The sequence below is a fragment of the Saprolegnia parasitica genome (genome assembly GCF_000151545.1).
Source record: "Saprolegnia parasitica CBS 223.65 unplaced genomic scaffold supercont2.74, whole genome shotgun sequence".
Classification (NCBI taxonomy): domain Eukaryota; phylum Oomycota; class Saprolegniomycetes; order Saprolegniales; family Saprolegniaceae; genus Saprolegnia; species Saprolegnia parasitica.
This window is the reverse complement of record NW_012156468.1, coordinates 78,060-78,647: the sequence shown is the minus strand read 5'-3', so window position 1 is coordinate 78,647 and position 588 is coordinate 78,060. Positions and strand designations below refer to the sequence as shown.

The following is a 588-nucleotide window of genomic DNA, read 5'->3' as shown; positions in this document are numbered from 1 at the left end:
TGACTTGCACTACTTTCTGATTGCGTGAGGCGGAGCGAAGAGAACGCATGGCCGCGCAGGGTCCTTGCAGCGGCCATGCTCGGTCGACTCGACTCCAAAGTCGGTCGGTGCCTATCCTCGAGGGTACATATGTACCTTGTATCGACGCCATTCTCAGCTCCAGCTCGGTACCCTATCCCTTTCAATCCAGGGAGGTATTTGGAGACGTACTGTATAGAAGTGGACTCTGGAACCGGCAATCGTGGTCGTCGTTGACACATGACATTATTCTCCATCCCCTTAAAACTCGGCGAAATCAAAGTCGAGCTCGTCCGTGAGCGTCTTAATGACGAGATCGTCCGGCGTGTACATGTAGTCGCGCGGGTGGTGGTACTGCATCGCATTTCCTTGCTGCGGATTAAGACCAGACGAGTGGCCGGAGCCCCATCTATTATCAAATTATATGTCCTTAACCCTCCGCCCACTAGACGCTGTACCACGAGTCAAAATCACTCACATTCATCGCGCCTCGACCCTTGCGGCGGCGGCGGCGGCCGCGGCAAGCTGTACGGGTCCATGTAGCCGCCCTGGGCCGGCGGCGGCGGCATG

At 56.8% G+C, this 588-nt stretch overlaps 1 protein-coding gene across 1 annotated transcript; it reads right to left on the bottom strand.

The window, feature by feature from the left end:
• Window positions 1-169: 169 nt before the first annotated feature.
• SPRG_11561 (hypothetical protein) lies at window positions 170-557 on the bottom strand (the record flags this gene model as incomplete). The annotated part of the gene is made up of 2 exons (XM_012351085.1): window positions 170-427; window positions 514-557. 2 exons carry the CDS (start codon window positions 555-557, stop codon window positions 280-282), a joined length of 192 nt encoding a protein of 63 aa, XP_012206475.1. The 3' UTR covers window positions 170-279.
• Between the last annotated feature and the right edge of the window lie 31 nt (window positions 558-588).